Source organism: Syngnathus scovelli, chromosome 18, assembly GCF_024217435.2.
Source record: "Syngnathus scovelli strain Florida chromosome 18, RoL_Ssco_1.2, whole genome shotgun sequence".
NCBI classification, from domain to species: Eukaryota; Metazoa; Chordata; class Actinopteri; order Syngnathiformes; family Syngnathidae; genus Syngnathus; species Syngnathus scovelli.
The window spans coordinates 6,679,564-6,703,271 of NC_090864.1; the positions used below are offsets into that span (position 1 = coordinate 6,679,564).

The 23,708-nt window shown below is 50.0% G+C and overlaps 2 protein-coding genes across 4 annotated transcripts in view; one reads left to right on the forward strand and one right to left on the reverse strand.

Moving 5' to 3' along the window:
- Positions 1-23,708, forward strand: part of drosha (drosha ribonuclease III) — a 97,558-nt gene that overhangs the window by 46,971 nt on the left and 26,879 nt on the right. Inside the window, exons 1-17 of one of the 3 annotated variants that reach the window (XM_049749531.2) lie at positions 6,962-7,868; positions 8,213-9,046; positions 9,127-9,195; positions 9,291-9,564; positions 9,629-9,770; positions 9,841-10,001; positions 10,090-10,170; positions 10,364-10,450; positions 10,529-10,615; positions 11,563-11,634; positions 11,886-11,967; positions 12,106-12,180; positions 13,095-13,264; positions 14,139-14,263; positions 16,543-16,642; positions 18,469-18,576; positions 20,739-20,846. In XM_049749531.2, coding sequence (XP_049605488.1) covers positions 8,235-9,046; positions 9,127-9,195; positions 9,291-9,564; positions 9,629-9,770; positions 9,841-10,001; positions 10,090-10,170; positions 10,364-10,450; positions 10,529-10,615; positions 11,563-11,634; positions 11,886-11,967; positions 12,106-12,180; positions 13,095-13,264; positions 14,139-14,263; positions 16,543-16,642; positions 18,469-18,576; positions 20,739-20,846 — 2,553 coding nt within the window. In that variant the 5' untranslated portion in view covers positions 6,962-7,868; positions 8,213-8,234. Of the gene's footprint in view, positions 1-6,961; positions 7,869-8,212; positions 9,047-9,126; positions 9,196-9,290; positions 9,565-9,628; positions 9,771-9,840; positions 10,002-10,089; positions 10,171-10,363; positions 10,451-10,528; positions 10,616-11,562; positions 11,635-11,885; positions 11,968-12,105; positions 12,181-13,094; positions 13,265-14,138; positions 14,264-16,542; positions 16,643-18,468; positions 18,577-20,738; positions 20,847-23,708 lie in introns of those variants that run through there. The other 2 variants (XM_049749532.2, XM_068648730.1) reach the window with 2 other exon arrangements.
- On the reverse strand, positions 1,477-3,618 carry mc4r (melanocortin 4 receptor). The gene has a single exon (XM_049749554.2). The coding sequence runs from the start codon at positions 3,417-3,419 to the stop codon at positions 2,463-2,465; it is 957 nt and encodes a 318-aa protein (XP_049605511.1). The 5' UTR covers positions 3,420-3,618; the 3' UTR covers positions 1,477-2,462.

A 23,708-nucleotide genomic window follows, 5' to 3' on the forward strand; every position in this document is an offset into this window, starting at 1 on the left:
AAGAGGTCGAAATTGCGTTTTCCACTATCCCACGGTGACAAGACTTATTACACATTCAAGTAAATAATACAAAAAGTAAAAATAAAAAGGCACATACAATGAATAAATAAGAGCAATGAATAAATAAGAGCAACTTGGTGGAAATGGCGCAATTGTGCATACAGCAGACAGTCAAATCGAATTACACAACATTTATCTTCAATGTGCTGCATACAAGTGAAATAAATGAACTAGACGAGCGTACGTGATTGGGATTTGATCTCCTCTGCCCTGGGCTTATTACTTTATTCGTCTTAATAATAAAAAAGATTGATTGCCCCTTAGCGTAGATGTACATTGCTAGCAATAAATCATAATTGCCAAACATTAAAAAAAAAAAAAAATTGCTCAAAAGAAGCCGACTCAAAGACTCAGACAAGAAATATTTCGAGACACAGGTGATGCTGTATTAAAGTTTCCAGCAGCGGCTCACAGGAACACAAGAAAACACCAAATACAATTTGACAACACGTTTGGACATAACAGAGCGGGTTAAAGGCCAAGATACTAAAAGCAACTCCACAAAGTCTCCAACAAGTCCCGAATTTCAAGAAAATCCGCAATTCCCGTGTTAGTCACGAGGTATTTTCAAGTCTTCGGCAAATCCGAAACTCGTTGTGTCCAACCTTCCATCAAGTCCCAAGTCTGAGGTCAGGGAATCTCACGTAATGACCAACGAGTCCAAGTCTCTGATGTACTCAAATATGTTTGCGGGAAAAATCTCACATCAATCCCGAGAAAGTTTTGACATCCTGGTATTTACAGATGCGATTGACATTTATGCGATGCGGACTGTTACCATAGCGACCATTCAGCTAGTTTAGCGCCACATGACACGACATAATAAACACAATTACACTTCTTCACAGTTAGAACGATGTGACTCAAGTCTGCTTAAACACTGACACTATGAGTGTGCCCAAGTAGATCATGAACACACTCAAGCTCCTCCACCACTGATTGCAAGCGTTTTGGAAGGCAACGGATGGTGCGATCTCGTCAGGAGAACATTTACTGGCTTCGAAAAACGCTCGTAATTGTCGGGAGAGGCTCTTAAAGTTCGGATATCATTCAAACGCATACAATCGCATGAATGTGACATCACTGCATCATTTTTAAGGTGTTTAATTATATTTTTTAAATTGCAAGGCGTTTATTATTTTACGTTTATTTATTTGAAGAACAAAAAGCATATTCCTTTGAGACTCAAGTCTTTTTTTTTTTTTACAGCGTAAAGGCGTGTTTTTCTTAATAAAAGACGTAATAGTTACAGAATAATGTATTTTTAAAATTCATACGTGACTTTCTGGTGTTAAACAGCTGTGATTTAATCTTGGGAAAATACAACTTTATTTTCAAAATGTTGCAACCACTCCCCCCCCCAAAAAAAAAAAGGAAAAATAGGTGAATTTGTCATGGTAGAATTAGAACTTTTTTTTTTTTTTTTTCAAACCAAGGCAGTCATTTTAAATTCCTATTTCACGTTGTTTAATTGACGTTTTGAGTATGAGAGCGACCTTGGAAAAATGTATTCCTTGTAAGGGGTTCTTGAACCCCAAATGTTTGTGACCCCAATGTTTGAATTTTTTGGGATGGACTAAAGATGATGGCTTCATTCAGCTTGACAAAAACTTTACATAAGTGCAACAATCTCTCAGTTGTGCACTCTCTGGTCTCATGATTGCCCGAGAGCATGTTCCTGTCTTTTTTTGGAGCCGCAGCAAAAGCGGGGGGCGGCGGGGCATGGCAACGCCAGGGACACTTCAAGTCTTTGTGGTGAATGTATGTTTGTGATTAGATGTCACGCCGATTTTGGCGGTCACGTGCAATCAGCACTTATTTATTTTTATTTTTTTCTGCCATCAGATGACTCGACATCCCCTCTGTCCTGTTTCTTCCCGCACACTCACTCAGGGCTTGGGGGGGGAAAAAAACCCAGAAATTTTCCATCTGGACAAAAGTATCGCGACGCAGTAAATCAAGCACGAGTCGGAGTGGAGCTTTTAGATCTTCACGGCTCTTCTTTTGGGTGGGAGGATGTTTGGAAAGGAGATAGAGAGCCCTTACCAATGTTTTCTTGGATGAATGTGAATTTAGAAGAAAGTAGAAGAGAGGACACACGTTTGCAGGGGTTGATGACATTTAAGGCCGTCTTGTGCAAAATATATCAGCATATCTTCACTTTATAAGATTTAGGATTAAAATTTGGCAGTCAACAGTCGACTTTGAAGGAAGGCGGCTGGTTCCCTTGGAGAAATCGACCTTGGTGCAACCCAAGTTGACAGGCACAAGCATGTGGTAAATCTCCTTGAAGATCTCTCTCACATCTCCTGAAGGCATTGATGATGGCGTTGATGGACTTCATTTCAAACTTCATGATGAACGCACGTCAGTCTCGATGAAAGGCGCCCACGGCTCAAAGTTCAGACGCAGTCGAGGCTGTGCGAGCAGCAGAAGATCTCCTTGAAGGTTTTCCTCATCTCCTGGCTCCTGAAGGCGTAGATGATGGGGTCGATGACCGAGTTGCACATGATGAGGATGAGGTACATGTTGAAGTGCGACATGAAGCAGGTGCAGTAGGGGTTGCGCGGGCAGCTGATCATGAGGATGAGGTGCAGGAAGAAGGGAGCCCAGCACACCACAAAGACGCCCAGCAGGATGGTGAGCGTGACGGCGCCCTTCATGTTGGCGCGCTGCCTCAGCGGCGGGTGCCCCGGCAGCGCGGCGATCCGCTTCATGTGCTGGCGCGCCAGCAGGAACATGTGCACGTACAAAGAGGCCATCAGCACCAGCATGGTGAAGAACATGCCGATCAGGCACACCAGCACGCCCGTGCTCTCTGAGTAGACGATGAAGAGCACGCCCGACGCGATGCAGCAGGTCCAGATGCCGGCGATGACCATGCCAGCCCTCCTCAGCGTGACCATGTTGTGGTAGCGCAGCGCGTAGAAGATGGTGATGTAACGGTCAATGGCGATGGCCAGCAGGCTGCAGATGGACGCCAGCAGCGAGCTGCAGATCATGGAGTCAAAGACGTTGTCCATGTTCTTGATGAGCCGCACCGGGATGCGTAGCGTGCCGCCGTTGATCAGGGCGATGACCACCGTCTCGGAGGCGTTGGAGACGCTCACCAGCATGTCGGCCACGGCCAGGCTGCAGATGAAGAAGTACATGGGCGAGTGCAGGTTCTTGTTCTTGACGATGGCCACCACCACCAGGACGTTCTCCAGCAGGCTGATGATGCCCAGGGTCAGGAAGACCTCGGTGGAGATCAGCAGCTGGTCGCAGCATCCCTCCGAGGACTCTCGCTCGGGAGTCCGCCGGTCCTCGCTGCGGTTGCCGTAGCCCGCCGTCGGACCTTCCCACCCCGTGGTGTTCATGATTCCTCCTCCTTCGTCTTCTACACTCCTAAAAACTCTCTTGCGTGCCCATCGTCACGGGCCGCCTGGAGTTCTACAGCGAGCGATTCTGCTCTTCGTTTGTTTCTCACTCAGAGCAGGAAGGAGGAGGGCAAACCAGAGTGAGGGAGGGAGATCCTGCCGCTTGCCGCTATTATACGTCCTCGACACGCACGCACACGCACGGAGCCAGTGAGCCCGTGCTCATCTTTCCCATTGGCTGATAGTGGAGGTGAGGCAGGACCCAAAAGTAGAAGGATATTCATGAATGAAACCAAGCGCTTATCAAGGATGCCAAGGATGCCAATGAAGCCGTCCACAGTGGTTGTCAATCATCAAACCGCTTTGTGAGGACCCAACAAAGACTTTTTGCTTTTTGAGAATGCATTCAAGGCCCCGCGGGGGATGAGCTTTTCCTCCATCGGCGCTTCTGCCTCCAAGGACGAATTATTCAGTCAAAGGCGGAATTTCACCAAACTCTCATCATCCTTCTTCATGAGAGCTAAGAGCAGAAGAGTGAAACAAAAGCCGCTGGCAGAGCGAATCGACTTTACATTCACTTGGAGTTATATAACAAACAAAACAACTCAAATGAAATGGTTGAAGAAAAAAAAAGAATTGAAAAGTCAAAGCAAGACTCTTTAATGTCAACATCATTTTCAAAATGTTCCGATGACAGCTTTAAGAAGTCCAACAACAAAATCTCGCCGAAGGAACAGCTATAGAGTGTGGGTACATTAAAAAAACAACAACAAATCCGCCCTCCGACCCCGATTGACCGTGTGCTGTCCTTGTGGTGGCGGCCTCCTGGGGGTTGGTGGACGCCAATTAGAACGCACACAAATAATTCTTCCGTTCACACCCAAGTCAGGCCTTTCAATTACTATTGGCAGATTGCATGGCTAGCATCTCCGGGGACGGGAAGCGCCGAGGGTAATTTGTTCACTCGTCTGATTCTAATTTAATAATAACCACAAAAAAAAAAACAGCCCCTGCAACCTCAGCTGCATAAAAGATTCAAGATTCAAGAGTTTTTTTATTCGCCATGTTTGAGCGTGCCAAACAAGGAATTTGACTTCGGTAAATCACAGCCTCTGTTCAACATTTAGGTGACTAACAACAACACTCAGGACATGTGAAAAATGAAAGATATTCTCAAACATCCCCTGATCTTAAACTGATCTTAAACTCCCAAGAGGGCAAGGAAAAACTCAAAACTCCTGTTTCCAAAAATCGAGTATGCACAACATATCTATCAAGTGTTGAGCCACAAAAGATGTACAGTAATCCCTTGTTTATCGCGGATAATTGGTTCCAAAAACCACCCGCGATAAGTGAAACCCGCGAAGTACGGTCACCAACCTACTGGGCAGGCTAACGAGTTAGCGTAAAGATGCTAATTCGCGATCGTGCTAACATGCGAAAACGGACTTCTAAAGGAATGTAAACAAACATTTGGAGCAATACTACATTGTCCTAAAGGTTAGGCATGTGTTTCCTCAATTTAGAAGTTTTATTTTGACTTTGAAATGTTTTTTTAATTTGGAAAAAAAATCCGCGAAGTAGTGAAGCCGCGATAAACAAAACGCAAAGTAGCGAGGGATCACTGTAGTCTCATAAAGCCAAGTCCGCCATTTTGCTTTGAAGCAGCCATTTTGAAGGGGGTCTTGCAGGAGTCCTTCAAAGATAAAGGTTGTCCTCCAAATTTTATTCCATTGCTACCGAGTTCAAACCTCGTTTACTAGACAGATGGATGATACTGAATAGCAACAACAACAACAACAACAATATTTTTATTCACATGGAGCACGGGAGTGAAGTTTAACGACTTGCTGTAAAAGAATAATGCCTGACAAATGCTTGTTCCGAAGGCTCGTATATTGTTGCTTACCTGATTGCTTTCTGGTGGCCGCCCAGTTTGTCATGAATTCATCACAATTATAGCGTTTTAAGGACAAACAAAAGCAATCGGCCGGCGTTCACGAAGCAAAGTGAATCGGGATGGCAGATTCGGATCTTATTCAAAATGTAAATTTCCAAGCGGCGTCACTCGCGTTAGTGCAAAATAACATTTGTTCGAAAGATGTTGTTCGAGGCCAGGTTGTGATAAATGTTTTGTCGCTCACTAACGAGCGCGTGGCAGCTTTAAGTAGCCGTTCATGCCGACGAATTTTATGTTACCTGGCAGGAAATAAATTGGTGTAAACTCCTTAAATCATCCCACAAATAAGTGCAAACCGGCGAATATGAGTCAGCGCATATGCGAGACGTGGCTTGATTAACCTTCACTCGCTGCGTTGGCGGCGGTTGCCGGGTGACAAAAAAATCAAGACGACAATGACACCGAGATACCACAGTTGCATTAAAAATTCTGATCATTTGTTGCCATTTGAATTTAAACACAAAAAATCCATTTGGTGTATTATTACACGTTCCCATCAAGTGAAATTGACATTTAGAAATTTGAGAATCATTCAATGGGGTGTTCAACTCGCCTCGAATGCGCTTCCATCCTCCCATCCAATGAAAGTTTTCAGAAGCCCCATGATTGTTTTCTGTTCTTTCATCCAAGATGTTCACTTAAGGAACTCTTCACACTACTCACCCTTGTAAAAACAACATTGTCACGATGCACTTGCACGCGGCGGGCACAGTGTGTTCCGGCATTTACTCGGTATGATAAAAAAAATATACATATATATGGATGATACTGAATAGCAGGGGTGTTTTGTAAACGATTGTAATGAACCCGGGACTCAGGTTGGAGCATCGCCTGGAACATTGGGAAAATGTTCAAAGAACACATGTTTGTCGTAACAAGAGCTATTTTGGAAATTGAACAGTAAGACCCTCGAGGAAATTTGGCCAAGTGAGGCTCGCCCGTGTAAAATCATTGATCTGTGTGCTGACTGAAAGGAGGAAAGTCCTTATTTCACTTGGAATATTCAAGTTGTAAAAATAGCCACTAAAAGCTTAATTGTGGATACGTCGAATTAATTGTTGAGTATGTGTGAAGTTTGCGCTTCGGCAACATGGCGGTAAGACAATTTCCATCGATTTCTTGAGAGGCCTTGAGATGATGATATTTTGGTGGTGGTCAATATTTCTGGGTGGAGGGGATAATTTCCCAGTATCTGAGTCAACCCACAAAGGAAAACCTTGATTTTTGTTCTTTTTTTTCTTTTGAGGAAATTAATTTCCTTTGCTCAGCACTCCCGTTGAGTCATCGTGGGCAACCATCTGAGCAATATAATGGAAAGCTCCAGAATTGAGTAAACACAAAAAAGCCTGAACAACAGTTTAAAAAAACAACAACAAAACAGGCTGCATATTTAACATGTATTTATTTGACCACACGTGTTCATTGATCACTGGTAATTAAATTAATAACATGCAATACAACTAAAGATTAGAATGAATTGTTTTATGAATAAACTTATAATACACCACACAGTTGAGTTTTTGTGAATGTCTCTCTGTCCTTGACCGCCCGGGGTGCAGATTGACTATTCTGCGAGAGACTGCAGAAGCTCATGACTCTTTTTTTTTTTTTTTTTTGGTTTCCTCATCTTACCTATCTTCAAAGATAAATTACTTTGACTTTTTTGCTTGCTTTTGCTGTGTACTTTTATGGTTGAAGTAAAAGGGAACAAAGATGCATGAGACATCATCATTATTTCCACCACTCTTCTAGGTTCCTTTTTTCAGTGTCTGCCATCCGAGTTAATGCTGTGAGGCGGAACAGAGCATCACCTGATGAGATGGATCAATAGGGAGCACAATGAGTTAGATTTCCGCTGAAAATTATATGAGGTGCATTAAAGCCATCTGAGTACTTCAAGATTGCCCAAAACAACTTTAGCCTGAAGAAGTAAATGGACTCATCTGCTTTTGTGAAAACCATGGGAGTTGCCATGGTAACACAGCTTCACGGATGCAATATTTCTCTGCTACCCTCTAGTGCCTACCAAGTGGAACTCCAGCCACATGACGTTCAAATTCCAACTAATGTACGGAGTCGAGTGTTTCTACGTCACTGCAAACATCGTGATTATGTTGACAGTTTAATTAGAAATATAAATTGTTATCGTCAACTAGGTGCATCCAAGGTTTTGTCCGCTGATCTAAAATTCATTAACAGGGATACTATACTGTATTTACACTAGCGATAAAAATACAGGAAGTAAAACTTCACAACGCATTTTCATTGGCCAGTTAACACAACCTGTGATTGGTCCAGCTATGTGTTTACCGTAACTATTCCGACTAGAAACACGGACCGCTCGGCATTTGTACACACTGTTTTACGCCTCGGATTGTCATACATTTTCATATCCTGCTTCATTTAATGCAATTGCAAGTTAGACGTGTTACGACAAGATTTTGATGAGGCGGAGTTACAACTGTTCGTCGTGGTATTTAAATTTGAAGGTAAAGTATTGCACATATTCTTGCTCGGTGGAGCGGCGAGCCTGCTAGCATGTTGGGTCGCAGAAATACCAAAGATGTTTAGTGTTATTTCATGCCACTGTGTTGGAGCAATATGTCAGCGTTTACCCAATTAATGTCATTTAACCACTGCTACGCTTGATTATTTACGTATTTATGGCATTTTAATGGTGCGTATTAATTCATTAATTGGTCGGTGCAGTCATCCTGCCACACGTGATTGTCAACTAGGGACGCTCAAACTATTTACTTTACAAACATTTCTATTGGCTGTGTTGCATGCCTGACATTTGTGACTTGCTGTTAATTAATGTATATTTCAACAGTTTTGCCCCCCACCCGGCAGTCATGTCTTTTCACCAGGACCGCGGAGTTCCCAGGGGTGCAATGCCCCCCGGGCAAAACTACCGCACCACGAACCTGAGGCCCCCACCACCTCTGCAAGTTGCACCCCCGTACGCCTATGATTCTCAATCTTCCGCCCCGCCCGGGTACCATGGGAACAGTAGCACTTACATGCCGCCACCGCCGCTGCCGCACTCTGACTTTGTGTCGTACCCGCCGCCAGCGCCACCCTCGACGCCGGGCTCGCTTCACCCATGTCAGATGCGTCCGCCCTACACCAAAGCACCTAACTTCCCACCTCCGCCCTTGCCCGGTGCTCCCATGCCCAGCTCATCGATGCCGCAGAACCCCTACCACCCTTACATGATGCCGCCCGTGCCCCCGCCGCCTTTGCCACACCCTCCCATGCCACCTCCAAATCCGCCTCCGTCTATGACTTATCCCCCTCCGTACCACATGGGCTACCCTCATCCTCCCCATCCCCCTTTCCCTCCCCCTCCCTTCAACCCGGGATACACCCAGAGCCCCGGCTCATTCGCACCCGATCAGAGCTTCCACCATGGGGGGCAGTACAAATACGAGAAGCCCGGCGGTGGCGGCGGGCGGTCCCCTGAGCAAGGATATCGCCATGACGACCACCGAAAGCGAGGCTACGTTGGCTACGGGGACAGGCATCGCCTGGATGTTCCCAGAGAGCGCAAGGACCGCGGCAGGAGCCCGGACAGGCGCGGCAGGAGTGAGGGTGGGCGCTACAAGTCCGAGTATGACGCTGGACGCTCCCCGTGCGGCGCACGTGGAAGCCGCGATCGCAGCAGGTAAACGAAACCTTCCCTGGGACTGAAAGGTACGGTCACTTCATCAGTTGCTCCGTTTTGTGCTGTTTGTGTGCACACAGGGAGCGTTACCGCTACCGTGACACTCGAAGATCCCCGTCGCCTGATCGACACCGAAAGAGGCCTCGCAGGTACGCGACATCTGCAGGACTCGTCATCGCTCTCCTTATTTGAGAATCGGCTTCGCATTTAATCTGGGATTGATTTGATGTTTCCGCCTTTGCAGTCGCTCGACCAGCAGAGACAAGAAGCGCAGCCGGTGGGAGGACGAGCGGGACCGCCGGTCCGAGTCCTGGTCGGTCCCGAGCCGAGACCGCGGCTACTCTTCTGGCCGTAGCCGAGATTCCGAGGAGTGCGGTGGCGAGAGAGAGCAGGCTGAAGCCGAGCGGCACAAGGACAGGGGCGAGGATGAGACGGAGGAGGACGACATGCTTAAGCCCGCCTGGATCCGTTGCACCCACGCTGAGAACTTCTACTCCAACGATCCCATGGATCAAGTGGTATTTACTCAAGCGGGAACCGTTGCGTCACTCCCCCGCCGCTTTGACTGTGATTCCCCTCCAGGGAGACTCCACTGTTGTCGGCACGAGTAAACTACGAAACCTCTACGAGCGCTTTGAGGAAGAGCTGGGAAGGCGGCAGGCGAGAGCCAAGGAGTCCCGACCCAAGTGGGAACCGCCAAAGACCAAACTGGACGAGGACCCCGGTGTGCTAATTTAAAAAAAAACAGCAACTCCCAAGCAGTTCTGCCGTTAATGCTAACTTGCGCGTTTCAGGCGCCAGCAGCAGCGAGTCGGAGTGTGAATCGGACGAGGAGGCAAGTTCTTGCTCCAGCAGCTCCGACTCAGAGTTGTTTGACGTCATCGCTGAAATCAAGAGGAAGAAAGCGCATCCCGACCGGCTTCACGACGAGCTGTGGTACAACGACCCGGGACAGGTCCGCTGCTCCTCCTCCTGGATTCTGTAATCTTGTCGGAACGGTGGTAGGGCTTGCGTGACGGATTCGGTGTTTTCCCTTCTTCCAGATGAACGACGGCCCCCTGTGCAAGTGCAGCGCCAAGGCCCGTCGCACAGGCATTCGTCACAGCATCTACCCAGGGGAAGAGGTGCGAGGAACATTTCAAACCTATCACACTTTTTTGTCAGTGGTGTGGCAGCTCCCCCTAGTGGTAGGCCAAGAGCGGCTTAATTTAAAGCATCCTTTCCACCGCGGCTCGCCGATTGATTTAATTCCACTATCGGGTCAGTCTTGTGTTGACTTCCTCCCGTGTGACTTTGGTCAACTTTTGTGTTTTGCAGCCTGTGGAAGTATGTCGTGGAATGAACAACAACGCCGGCAAGTTGTTCCACTATCGGATCACAGTGTCTCCGCCCACCAACTTCTTGGTACCCACACGCACAGCTTTTCCATAGCCGTTCTCGAGTCGGATCCGTTTGAGACGTATTCCCGTTCTTGCGTTCCAGACGGACCGTCCCACTGTGATCAACTACGACGACCACGAGTATCTTTTTGAGGGCTTCTCCGTTTTCTCCCACACTCCCCTCACCAGTGTGAGTGTACAAAGTGGAATTACACTTTCTGTGCAGTATGTTGTGGAAATCCACGAGGTGATTTTAGTCCTCCTGTTGCCAAACTGGGTGATGATTGTCTTCCAAATTATATTCCCCTGTAGATTGGCTAATTCACCTATTTGCAGATTTTTTGCTCAACCTATTCCATTTATGCCAAAGCTGTAAAAGTAGATCTTTGGCGCCACCCTTTGGCATCTTGGTGAGGGAAGGAACTTCATTTCTGCCAAACACAAAAGTAGTGCTTTGTTGCTGTCGTGTGCAAACGATTTTGGTATTCGCGGGGAACACGATATTGCTTTTTTTTTTTTTTTTTTTTTTCTGACTGCGAGGGATTTTGTTTTTGTGATAACTCCAAATGTGCGAGCGCAAAAGCGTTTGATGGAGAAGCCTCTCTCGATCTCGAGGTCATCTGAGTACGGTAGAAGTTTATAAGGTGGCGTGTTTGAGTGGCAATTTGAATGTTAAACCTTTGGGGTCAAAATGTCCGGCAGCGGGCACGTCCTGCGCATTAGCCGCCATTTGAACTGGATCACTTCAGCCGTTGCGCTTTTGAAACGCTGGCTAAACGCTTCGTGGCGCCTCGGGGATTAAAGGACCGGGAGCGCCGCGTTATTCGCCCGGCTGCCGGTTTGCGCCCCGGATGTGTCTCACAGGTTAATCTCTCAAAGCGCCCCCGCTCGGACAAGAAAGCGGCTGTAACCGGGAGATTAAAGCCCCGGGGGCTGGGTGGGGGGGCTGCTTATCTGTTTAGTGATATTTGAGGTGTTAAAACGCCGAGCGTCTCTGCCCTCGGTGGCGAGCGGCGCTTTGCCCAAGTGGAGCTTTTAATGAGTTCGCCGGCAAAGCCGTCACCTCGGCCTAGCGCGGCGCTAATGAGTCAGCGGCTCGTTTGCTCAGCCTCTCTTCTGCTCCTTTCATCACGGCAGATTCCATTGTGCCGGGTGATCCGCTTCAACATAGATTACACCATCCACTTCATAGAGGAGATGGCGCCCGAGGTCAGTGCAAGCTCTTTTTATCTCGCCGCTCCTCTCGCAGCCTTTTTTTTGTTTTTATCTGGAGCGTCTGAGCCGCGGAACCACGCGTCCCTCCTCACGCCTCCTGAGCCGAGGTGCTAATCCTTTTGAGAAGAGGCGAGAGGGACGATGGCGTGGATAAGGCGGCTCGGATGATAACGTCGGAACGTCGCCTCGGTTGCGTAACGGCGCTCGTCATTGCGTTGGCGCTGACGCCGGTGTGGCTTCTGCAGAACTACTGCGTGCAGGGCCTGGAGCTCTTCGCCTCCTACCTCTTCCAGGACATTCTGGAGCTGTACGACTGGAACCTCGCAGGTATCTCCGAGTTAGGCCTCACATCGTGGCCTTCAAATGACTGTGGAGAAGCTCCACCAAACGACGATCAAAACAGTCGTTTTGTGTGAAGCTCTTGTGATGGTTGCTTTCTAATCATCCTTTGCAATGGCGTTGCAGGCCCAGATTGGGAGAATAAAGGCGGCGGATGCCAGCGCTTCCACTTCATGCCTCGTTTTGTGCGATTCCTACCCGGTGAGTGGCAAACGTCACCTATAGCGGTACCCCGAGCCTCAATCCCGTCGAGCAGACGTGCCAACCGCTATTGCACACTGCTGCCCTGCAAATTTTCCAGTTTCAATTCCTGGAAAGACTGCGTCGCCTCCCTTGTACACCAGATGGCGCAGCTGCACTGCCAGATTTCTTTCCCCCGCTGGCTGGTTGTTATGGCAGCAGAGCCACCGAGCTCACTACCTTCCATCGATAAACAATTTGCGCCCCCCCCCCTTTTAGCTGGATTTTCACTTGTATATGCTTCTTCCTTTTTTTTTTTTCCCCCCAAGAAGCACAAAACCACTCCAATGCAGCATTCCTCAGTATGTTTGTGTGTGTGTGTGTGTGTGTGTGTGTGGTCATGTATTTATTAGTGTGCTAATGCATTTCCAGTAGCCAGTGTCCAGCATGCACTGGATGCAGGACAATCAATGTTGCATGAGTGTCTATTAAGTCCGTTCGACTTGACCCGCGTGCACGCTGCGAGCATTTTACCACCCCCCCCACATTTCATTTATGTTTGTGTGTATGTGTGTGAAATCATCATGAGGTTGACAGTGCGCTTGAGCTCACACGTGCGTCCGCTTGTCAATGTGCAGCGGAATGTTCCACTCTGGTGGCAGGCGGCGGCATCAGCCTTGTTTTGGCAAAGTAATAATACGTAGAAAAACATGCCGAAGCTTACCGACTATTTGCTCTTGTTTCTTTTATATTCAATACATTGCTTCTCACGCTGGTGATTTATCTCAGCCTCATCATTTTTGATAGCGTCAAAAGCAGCTATTTGGACAGAGGAGAAGTCGACTTTCTAGAAGTTGCACTTTTTTCGCCTGCTGCGTGTCTTTGCAAGTTGCGCCGCCGCGTTGGGATTGCGGCTAACGCTTGCGATTGTGCAGATGGTGGGAAGGAGGTGCTGTCCATGCACCAGGTGCTGCTCTACCTCCTGAGCAGCAGCAAGCCGCTGGTCCCTGAGGAGCAGATCGCCGACATGCTGCAGTGGGAGGAGCTGGCGTGGCAGAAGTATGCGGAAGAGTGCAAGGGCATGATCGTCACCAACCCGGGCTCGGTGAGTCAGGCCTTTCCCCCCCCCCCCCCCCCCACCCCCCTGCTCCTCTCCATAGGACGGTGGTCCAAGGGCATCCGCAACCCCCGTGTACCGTTTGTCCCGTTAGCCCGTTACACCGGCACGCTCACCTAATATCCCCAAGGGCGTTGCTTGTCACAATCCTTATGCACACCCCCCCCTCCCCTTCAGCCACGTACTCATGTCACCGTGACGCCGGCTCACCTCTGTGTCGGACCCGCCTTTGAGAGGCCGTACAGTAATTGTGTCCGGGTGAAGGTGATGCGATGTCAGGCGCCGCATAGCAACGACCTTTAGCGAGCGTGACTTATTGAGTCGGCTCCTCCCAGAGGCAGCTCTGAATGGTCGCTGTCAGGGTTGTCAGGTGAGGGGGGGGGGTAGATCATCATCAAACCAGCCGGGAACACACCCCATCTAAGTCGATTGTATGAAGACATCACTTCCACTGTTTCTATTTGCCGCCATTGCTGTTTTCCATGAACTTCTTTCTTTTCCTACTATCGCGACAGACACTTCCTAGTAGGAGTACCTACTTTCTTTATCAAATACACCCACACCTTTAAAAAAAATATATATATTTATTTTTTTAATTTGTAAGGCGCGAACGTGGCTAATGTCAAGGTGAGCGACGGGCCTCCAGCCATCTGCCACCGAGCACATGACGCCGTATGTCGGGGTCCTCGCGTCCGATCCCGCCAAAAGTGCTACCCGAGGACGCTCACGTACGAGTGTCTGCCGATCCGCTCGCCGCCGGCGTCCCGCGCGGCGAATGATTGAACGACGGCGCCCGCTTGTCGAGCTTGTTTACACTGCTAATGCGCTCACCCGCCCTGGCTTCCGTGTTGTCGCTCCCCAGAAACCGAGTTCGGTGCGGATCGACCAGCTGGACCGGGAGCAGTTCAACCCAGACGTCATCACCTTCCCCATCATCGTTCATTTCGGGATACGGCCTGCCCAACTCAGCTACGCTGGAGACCCTCAGTAAGATCCGTCGCTGTGAATATCTCGGATCGCTTTGTATTCACTTGGAGGTCCTCGATTTACGATGGGGCTGCCCCCCTATGTTGGCATGCAAGGGTCGCTTACGCACACGTGGTCACACGTCAGCGGCACACGCTGTGTTTTCTCAAATTCCCATCCTCTTCAAGTCATTTATTCTGAAGGGTGAAAGTGGACTCGAGGTGATTCCATAAGTCATTCATGATCATCATTTCACGGAATCCGAGAAACGATGTGGTTGGACCCGAGATAAATGTCATCCAACTCCTTGTAGCTTCCCCCCCCCCTCCCATGTTCCATGAGGGGCTCCCGGCCACATCCCCTTGCGTGCCACGCCGCCGCCAGAAGCTGAAGAGTTTCCGCAAGGCAACATGCGGGTAGACTGATGGATTAGAAGAGGGAATAGATGGCGGCAAGGACGAGCGGCGTGACATTTTCGCATGCGTCGTCACGGGTTCCTCTGTCGGGCGGCTCCGCCACGGGAGCCCGCGCGGTTTATTTCCTGCACATAGTGATGCTGCGCACGCCACGCAGGGCCCGCAGGTGGGAATTGTGTATTGTGCTGCTGCATAATTAACAAAAGCGATGTCGAAGATCATCACAGTTGCTACCCCGTGGGAGTTTGGATACAAAAAGGTGTGCCAGTTCATGTCTTGGCTTTGTAGGAGACAATTGTTTTCCTCAATTGAAAACAGCTTGCGGGCATCTTGACAGCATATGCGGAATGTGCCGTGAACCTCAGAACTGTGGGCCAGACGTGCTGACCACTAGGTCACCGTGCTGCGCATTCTCTTCTTTATTTCTAATGAACGCAATTTCTCCACCTTGGCCGCAGTCGGGAGGTAACATGAGGGTGCAAACAGAAGGTCCAGGAGTAATTGTCGCTCCCACCTCGCCAGTGTCCTCACCCCTCGCCGCCTTCCCATCGAGTGCTTTCATCACGCCCGGGCCGCCATGCCAAACGGCTCCAAGTGGCACGCGGCGACAAATTTATGGGCAGACTGGGATGTCATTAGTGGCGCCGGCGCATCGGCTTTACCCGCCACTGATAATGATCTGTGGCGGGCGCTGTGGAGTGCGTCACAGTCGATTGCGGCGGCGGCGGCCAGTCCGTGGACGCGGCATTTGCGATATTAATTCACTCGGCTGAAGACGCCCCGGTGTGCTGTCACCCTCGCCGGACCCTCGAGCGCCTTTGTGGCGTACGCTGAGGTTACGAGTTAGAGGCCAGGGAATAATGAGGAGGAGGTGGCGGCGGCCGCGTGGGAGCATGAACATCTAACGTGAACATTGCAATCATTTAAAAAAAAAAAAAGAAGATCTGCAGCTTGGTTCGTCGAGTCCTACTTTCTCATAAAACACGTCCTATCTGATCTCTGATGTCGCTCAAGATATGTTCCACAGCCTCACCTCGTACACGTACGGGGAGTTAGCACATGCTAATGTAAACCGAGAGAGGCCAGCGTGCCGCAGAGAGATCACGTCGGATCTCCGGGAAAGGTCACAGACGCAGACTGGGGACGCGTGGGTTTCGCAGGTTGGATATTCGACCCCTCTCTGGCTCCTCCTTCGCGCAGACCGCTTCCGCGCGGGGGCGGCGAGCTGATAATCGTAGCCGTTAAGCCGTCTCATTCCCTCGCCTCGCTCTCTAATGAAGTCCCCGGTATTAAAGCTCTATAATTCCTCTATTCTGCGGCGGCCCCCTCACCTCCTCTCCCGTCCCCGCCTCTCTCGCTCGCTCACTCACGCACACACCCGCTATATCTCTGCGTACGTCTCTCGCCCCTTTCACTCTGTCCGATCGGCCGAGCCGCACCACCTTAACTGGCCACCCCAGCAATCATAATTGAATAATTCTGGCTAAATGAGGAGAAAGTCGACTGAATGGGAGCAGAACGGTCACACTCAGTGCATCAATCAGAAGGCCTGATTGAAAATGTGGGGGCACGGGGTGTGGTGGTGGGGGTCTCCGCGGCGGCTCCATGTCACCTTGCCGATAACACCCTTGGCCCTCTTTTCACATGCAAATGAGAGCAAAAACAACGGAGAATGAAAGCGAGGTGGAAAAAAAAGAAAGTCCGAGGCAGGTGAACGTGACTTGGAGTTCAAGCGGCCGACGCTCATATCTCCGACGTTTGCCGCCCCGAAACAAAAGCACCTAATGGAGCAACGTCTCCAATTAGGCGCGATGAAATATTGACGTGTTTTTGCAGACTCCGAGTCGGAATCCTTTTAGCCTCATTTGCTTCCCTGCATGGCAGGTACCAGAAGCTGTGGAAGAGCTACGTCAAACTGCGCCACCTGCTGGCCAACAGCCCCAAGGTCAAGCAACTGGATAAGCAGAAGCTGACGCAGAGGGAGGTGAGTTCGACAACACAACTAAACAAACGTGCCGGGGCGCTTGCCCAGAATTTCGTTGAGTTCGATTGACAACGAGAAAAAATATCTTTACCGTGGTGTCATTTGTCATTCGCGGCCGTAACGAGCTCTGCGGCGAAGGAAACGTGCTAAGTGCCAGCCTCGCCGCTTTGGATGAAGGAACAAATGAAGGTGTTTGCTCTTCCGTGGACTTTCCCAAATGCCAGCAGCTCATTTCCACTCTTCTTCTCTCATTTACACGCGACAAGCTCGGCGCACTCGAGCGCATCTCGTAAATATCGCTTGGCTCTTTTCAATTAATTGTCGCCGCTCTTTTTCCCTCCCCCCGACTTTCTTCATTCTCATTCACCGCGTACGGCTCCGCCAAGTGCCTCGCTCACCGGCTCGTCATTTTTATATGCGTTTAAAGCCTCCTGTGCCAAGGTCACGGAGATCGTTTAGTTTGGGCGATATTCACAGGACCCCCCCCCCCCACCCTACTCCTTGTTCGGGGAGTTCTTCAGCGGCGCATACACATCCCGTTTGACACAAGCACAACCAATAAGGAGTGAGAAGTTGGACTCAATTAGTTGCTTTCCTGGCTGGCCAACTTGGCCTGAATGTCCTGCTGTCAAACCGCAGCAATTACACACATGCACACACACACTGTGCTGTGTTCAACTTGCGTGCTTTAGCGGCCCTGTCTGGACTCATTACCTCCCCCAAGGAAGCTATTTTTGGCCCAGTGTGTTTCTTTCTTACAATATGTATTGTTTGGATATGTCAAGAAGTAGCATGCAAAATTCCATCTAACTTTGTGAGCAGGGCAAACGAAGAACCCGTTAACCTTTGCTGACGCATTCTCTGAACTTCACAAGCGATGACTGTCAACGCGAAGTGACAACGAAGCGCTCTGTAATGTTTCATGTTTGGTTTTCTGTGTCTCGGTGATTAAAGTTGTTTACGTTGTCGCCACATGCGGGTTGGGAATGGAAACATGTTCTTATGGGGTTTTCGGGACTGCAAATTGGGCACCTGCAGTCCAAAGACTTGATGGTTTCTCTTGCAGCCTTGCGCTAAGTAATGCGTCCTCAGCACCTTGGCCCTGACCACACAGTGCGAAGCCTTCCCGCGTCATTTGCAACCTTGCGGGCTAGCGTGTGTGAGCGCGCGTGCTCGCGGCGTGGGCGAGCGTGTTCACTTTGATGCAGAGTTCAAAGTCGGTCGACATTATTTATTCATGCCTTTGTTGTTCTTATTTCCTCTGTGAGGCAAAAATTCCTGGCGTTCCATTTGAGGCGGCTCACCATGAATTGATTGCGTCTTAGTTCTATGCAGCGCGCACACGCACGTAGATGTTGACATGCTCGTGTGTTTCCCCGAGGTCCGACGACCCTGGTGTGCGTCCGACCGCCTCCTCCGGCGGTCCTCAAACTTTTTTACACCGTAAAGACTGACATTGATGCACTGGCAAAGTTAAATACAACTGAACTCTATTCAACAAAGATATTCTAGAAAGTTCAATCCACAGTTAAGAAAACAATAACACATGATGTTCCTCACCTTACCACACTTAAAAATCCGAATCAAAGTCAACTGGGAACTAGGAAAGCAGAAGGCGCCTCCGCTCCAAAGCCCAAATATGAAGCCTCGGACGGGCCGAGCTGACGAAAGGCCAGGTCTCGGTTAGCCACGATGGGTGCGCCACCCATGTGGCACGTGCCATCTGTCAGCCCAGCGGGAGGGAGCCGTTTGCGTGTGGGTTGCTGTCTTGTCTCCACCGGCTCGGCTGCCATTGATCAATAATTGCGCGGCTGCTTGTTTGGCAGGAAGCTCTTCAGAAGATCCGTCAGAAGAACACCATGCGCCGCGAGGTGACGGTGGAGCTCAGCAGCCAGGGATTCTGGAAGACCGGCATTCGCTCCGACGTCTGTCAGGTAACCTGCTCGTGTTCCAGTGGAGCATGTGACACGAATAGGAAAAAATACAATCGTGTGTGAAGGTCTTGACAACAAACTGGTATTGCCATCAAAACAACTAGAGGTCCGGTTGGGCGCCCCACGCTGCAAATAACGTCACGCTTGGTGGCAGTGAGACGAGGTGACGCGGGCGGGTGAGCCCGAGGTTGACTGCACAGCCGCATCGGAGACACTTGCCATGTTGTTGCCGTGCGTTGCGTCATGTCCTCGCTCGATGGCCAAAGTGGACTCCCCGTTGCAACCGTCCGCCTCCATTAAGGTCCAGGCGTGCCTCACACATTGACTCGCTTCGGCGAGACCGCTCGAGTCCGTCTCACGCTCGCGCCGACTCCGCAATCTTTTCCAGTTGTTGTTCGAGGGAGCCGACAAGACTTCTGGAAAGCTCAAGCGGGTTTGCCATCAAACCGCTTGAAGCTTCAAATGTAAAAAAAATCTTGCTCCGGCTTGATAGTGAGAGGTCGACACCCGGTCGCATCGAGCGTCACTTTGATCAAAAAACGGATTCGAAACCGCTGATGAATTTGCACGTGAGCTGCAGCGGCGCTTTTATTTTGGACCGTTCTCTCCCCGGTTGTTTTTGTCCTCCGATTGTGCCGGCCGTCAAGTGTAAAGCGATAATTGGCAGCCCGGCGCATCGCCTCCAGCCACCGCTCGCGTTTGGAGAGGCATGACAGGAAAGTTCGAGTCTCATAAGCCAGACCTCTCTTGCAGCAAGGTCTAGCAAAGAGGATCCGATCCATAATTGCCACCCAATTATATTTGCTTCAAGCTGGACTGCTGCGACTAATTGGTTCATGAATAATTTCAGGCGCTCCACTCTGCACCGCGCGTCGCAACGCCGCCGACTGAGAGCGGCGGATCTCGAGCCCAAACTACCTTTAAAAAAAAAAGAAAAAAAAAAGGAAACTTGTCCGCTTGTGATCGACGTGGATTGACACCACCAAGGTCGTTTCTTTTGAAAGGCAGAGCTGGGGAATTTGCAGCGTTATTCACCGTCGTGTCCATCGCCTTCTGCGACCTTCAAAGGAGCGAAGGCTGTTTGGCATTCACGGAAAAATTAAAGAAAATGAAGCTTGTTTAGTTTTGTTACGCAGGCTGAAAAAGAGGCAAAGATGTAGCGGCAATGTTCCCGACATGAGTTTCCCGTGTTTTACAGCAACGCCGCTTGTATTTACAGCTCGTGTTGAGCTGGATGTCAGGGTCAACCTTAAGCGTATCGGTTAAGCGGTCGCTTCGAATCTGGCCTCGTTTAAATGTGCCGAAACATCCGATGAGTATTTCTTAATTCCCTCCACATCACGTTTTCCAATGAACTTTCCGCGACGCAGAATTCTGGTTACGGTAATCCGTCTTCAGATAAAAAGAAAAAATGTTGACGTCGGAGGCAGAGCGTTTGGTGTCGTCCAGGTCTGGCCAAAAGCTCTCTGGATGGACACCACATTAGAAATTCAGTTTTTGGCCCACCAGACAAGTTCAGGAACCCGTCGCGGCTTCCTTAATTGGCTCTTTAAGCGTGTCGGTGGAGCGCGTCACCCACGCGGCGCTCCCTGACGCCCTCCGGGTTTCCTTGTCAACACCTCTCGGTGCGCTCGGGCCCCCGGCGTGGCCTCGCCCCGTAGCGCTAATTAAAAACGAGGACGGCGGGCTCCTCGCTCGGGGTTAACGTTGTGAAGAGCGCCTCTGCCATCTTGTGTCGCGCGGCTAATGACGGAGCCCGTCGGGCGAGCGCCGTTCTTCCCGCGCTCTCCCCGCAGAGGGCTGTCAGCGCACGTGGCAAAGTAAGTGCATCAACACGGCCAAATGGGCTTCGATCCCCCGCCGCCCTGCCCCAAAGTGAATTTTCCCTCCTGTCCGTCATTCTCCTCACGCCGCCGCCGCCATCGGGTTTGTGATGATTCCATCTATGTGTTGCCTCGCGCCACTTAATAAATAATGAGCGTCTGATTGATTTCTGCCCGCTATCAGCTCTCAGCCCTTGCTTCTGACAATCCCTTCATCACACATTCCCCTCCAACATGTTCCCGTCACTCCTCTTTCATATCAGACACGATCCCCGCTCAGGTTGCCCCCCCCCACTCCCGAGCCACCTTCTTGAGAATTCTCTTTGTGCCCCCCCGCAGCACGCCATGATGCTGCCCGTCCTCACCCATCACGTCCGCTACCATCAGTGCCTCATGCACCTGGACAAGCTGATTGGCTACGTCTTCAAGGAGCGTTGCCTCTTGCAGGTAAGACGCACACCGCAAACAACATCCACAAACAGACGCGTCGCCGCAGCGGTGTTGTCCGTTCATGTCCCGGCCATGGATGCAAAAGTTCAGGCCGCAACGACGCTATCTAGCTAGTAGCTAAGCCAAACGCTCCAGCTAGCTACAACAGTTTTTCCCTCCTCGCAAATTCTTTTTCTCTAAGCAAAGAGGGCAAAAAAAAATTAATATGTTAAAAAAAGTTCTATTAGAAAATGCCAGTCCCGCTTCATGTTTCCAAAGGCCACTTCTTTTCATCCATCTCGAAACGTTTGGTTTGCGTGGGGCGGGTCATTCCCGAGCGCGCTCCTGGCCCGAATTGCAAATTTCAATTCCATTTTACTGCAAGGTTGAAATAAAAGCACCTTTAAAGCCATCTTCTGGTCGTCGAGAAGTCGCGTGGCGTGCTCGGAATGCGCTCGAGTGTGGCCGCATTGGCCTTGCGATGAAGTTGGATGGCCAGAGTGACATAGTGATGTGACACCGACGTGCCAGCGCTGTATTATTTAAAGGCTGGTATAGTTAAGAAGCGGGAGGAGACAAAGCGCCGCACGCTGGTTTGAGGCTGCCTGCCTGCTCGCCTGCCCGCCTGCGGTGAGATGTGGGCTTGTGGGAGGCAGCAGACTCCTCATTACGTGGACCCGCGCCGCCTCTACTCCGACAGTTCAGGCGGAAAGAGCGCCGCGGGAGTCACTTAAGGTGGCCGCCGCCGACCCAAGTCACAACTTTGCCGGCTCCGCTGTGACTCGCGCTGACAGAACAGTCCTGCCAAATGCTAGCTCTGCCCTGTCACGGCCCGGGGGGTGCCCCCTCCCCCAGCGAGAGTAGGAGCCGCCATCAGCGAGGCATTAGAGTTTTGATCGTTAAACTCGCACCTTTCTTTGTGTGCTTGCGCGAGCGCTCCCCGGCAAGCCGGAATTTGCACATATCGATCGGCCGTTTGTCAAGCGTAGCGTGACGAGCTGTCATAATGAGCGACGAAAAGGAAACACCGGCCCGCTACGAGGCTCGCCGGCGACTGACAAGCACTCATTCGGAGCTTGACATCACCTCCTTCTCTCTCTGTCAGGATCGTCGACGGCGCATCAATTCATAGTTGCGCTGATAGAATGCGGAAACGTGGCCCTGAATTCGTACAAAGTCATCCCGAAATTTCGGTCCACTTTTGAGGTTTGGGTCTAATTACTTGTGTTCGGGGAACAGCCGATTCCAAAAAGAACAAAGTTGAGTCATAGCGAGCGCGCCCTGCCGCCGGCTATTTGTGTGGCGGCGGGCAACGTTGTCAGCACAGCGGGGAATAAAGTGGACACAAAATCACCAGCACACGCTGCTTGCAGACCTTTTATTGCTGCATAAAGTCATCTTTTTTTTTTTGTCCCCCCCGTCGAGCCTTGTTGCATCCGAAATGGCGTCCCGAGGCGGCCCGCCTTCCATCCGGTCTTCCGATGACCGACAAGAGCGGAGTCGCGTCATCAAAATGACTCAGCTTGAATTATTAATGGCAATTTCATCTGGTTAATGCGGGTCATTCCCAATAATTTTAATCAGACTTACAGATGAGCAAAACTTAATGAGTGTTTTGAGAGAGTCCAATATAATTTTGAAATTTCTGATTATTTTTTCATAATGTTTTTTTTTTTTGGGTCACGTTTAGCGGTTGCTAGTTTTGGACGACCCTCACTTGACTATTTCCTCCCCCTCAAGTTGTAAACAAGCCGCCGTTAGCTGCTAGCGTGACTTTTTTGTCGCAAAGCAATCTTTCAATTGAACGTACAATCAATTCAAATGAAAACTAAAAGGATGGCGGCGTGTTGACAAGAGCTTTTTGGTCTCCATGTCCCCCTCCCCAAACCGCCAGTCACCCTCTGCGGGCTTTGCATCTCCTCTTCTAAGAGGCCGTTAAACATTTAACATGTAAAAAGTCGGGGGCGGTTATAGCAGTGCGTTGATGGCCGCTCCACGCACGAACGCCAGCGCACCCGTGGAGGACGGCCTTAATCCTGCCCCCGCCCCCTGTTGATTCAGCCCCCGCCCCGCGGCCCCCCCTTTACTTTGTAGCCTCGCCGCCACAACGAGAGGCATCACAGAACATCTCAATAATTCAAGTGTACAAGTCCCCCGGCCCGCTTGTGTTGTCACACGCCCCGACCCCCACCCCGCCGTGCGTGCATCACTATTTCATTTGTTGTCTTCTTCACGGCCACGCCGGCTCTCGCCACGACATTCCGGCAGACCTCTCTTTTGGCCCGCATTACATTTTACCGCATTCCGCTCTTTTCTCCGTCTGTCTAAATGATAAATGGCACTCGTCTCTTCGCCGAACCCGGGCGGCGTGTGGTCTCTATGGCGACCATGTTACATCGGCCGCGCGGTCGTCGCTGGACTGCACATCCTGTATGACATTGAGGAAATAACTAATTCATAGACATGTCAAATTGTTATTGCGAACGTGGATTCGCATGGAATGCGCTCGTGGCTACTCGTGATCTAAAGTCACGGGAGTAGTTGGGCGCTACAGTAAAATACTCAAGTCATCCATATTTATGCGTGCTTGTGTTATTAAGTCATGAACTGACAAGTCATTGGAGCAGTCACGTAATCCAGTTCTAAGGAGCGCATGCCTTTAATGGGATGTTTTGCTCAGAATATACAATGTCATCAGCATCACAAGGAATTTCCAGCTAGTAGTTACTCCCTCGAGCACAATACAGTGGGCGCCACTTCTCCATTTTCCCAGACACCAGAATTTAACTCAATCCTCTCTAAAAAAAATCAAAGGTGTCAAGTTATTTATCGTGACCCCCCTATTTAAGTTTATGATCAAGCTAAAGATAAAACAGTCTG